At 68.8% G+C, this 510-nt stretch overlaps 1 protein-coding gene across 1 annotated transcript in view; it reads right to left on the bottom strand.

The window, feature by feature from the left end:
• Nucleotides 1–36: 36 nt before the first annotated feature.
• The window catches only part of CHRD (chordin), a gene marked incomplete at both ends in the record, with an annotated part of 1,102 nt that continues 628 nt past the window's right edge, over nt 37–510 (bottom strand). The window contains 2 exons of the mRNA XM_008941539.1: nt 37–150; nt 237–478. Coding sequence (XP_008939787.1) covers nt 37–150; nt 237–478 — 356 coding nt within the window. The remainder of the gene's footprint in view (nt 151–236; nt 479–510) is intronic.

Below are 510 nucleotides of genomic sequence, written 5' to 3'. Positions count from 1 at the left end.
CGATGGGTAGGGTGCCCTGCCCAGGTGAGGACCTACCTGTCCCCGCATCTCCCCATGCGGGTGGGCTTTGGTGCTGACTTGCAAGAAAGCGGTGCCCTGGGCCAGGTGCTGCAGCAGGTCGGCATCCAGATCCTTCACCACCCCCTGCGCCTGCCAGGGTGAGAGGGGCATGGGGGCGGGCATGAGGGCTGGCCCAGGCCCTGCTGTGGGGTGCCCCAGTGGGGCGCCCGCCTCACCTCGGTGCTGTAGAAGCCCTTGAGCAGGCGCTTGTGCTGGTGGGGACGGGTGCCCATCTCGCCCAGCTCAGCCACCCCATGGAGGTGGGCGCTGACAGTGCCATCGGACGGGCGGCCCAGTCCTGCTACGGAGATCTCGTAGTGCAGGTGGCAGTGCTCGTCCAGTGAGAGCCAGGCGTGCCCCCCGGCCCCACTGCCCACTGGGGGGGACACCAGCTGCCCTGCCAGTACCACAGGCATATCTGTGCACAAACAGGGGCCGTGGTAGGGGGCC

Source organism: Merops nubicus, unplaced genomic scaffold (assembly GCF_000691845.1).
Source record: "Merops nubicus isolate BGI_N331 unplaced genomic scaffold, ASM69184v1 scaffold45095, whole genome shotgun sequence".
Taxonomy (NCBI): Eukaryota; Metazoa; Chordata; class Aves; order Coraciiformes; family Meropidae; genus Merops; species Merops nubicus.
Note: the sequence above shows the minus strand (reverse complement) of the source record. Positions and strands in the feature narration are given on the sequence as shown.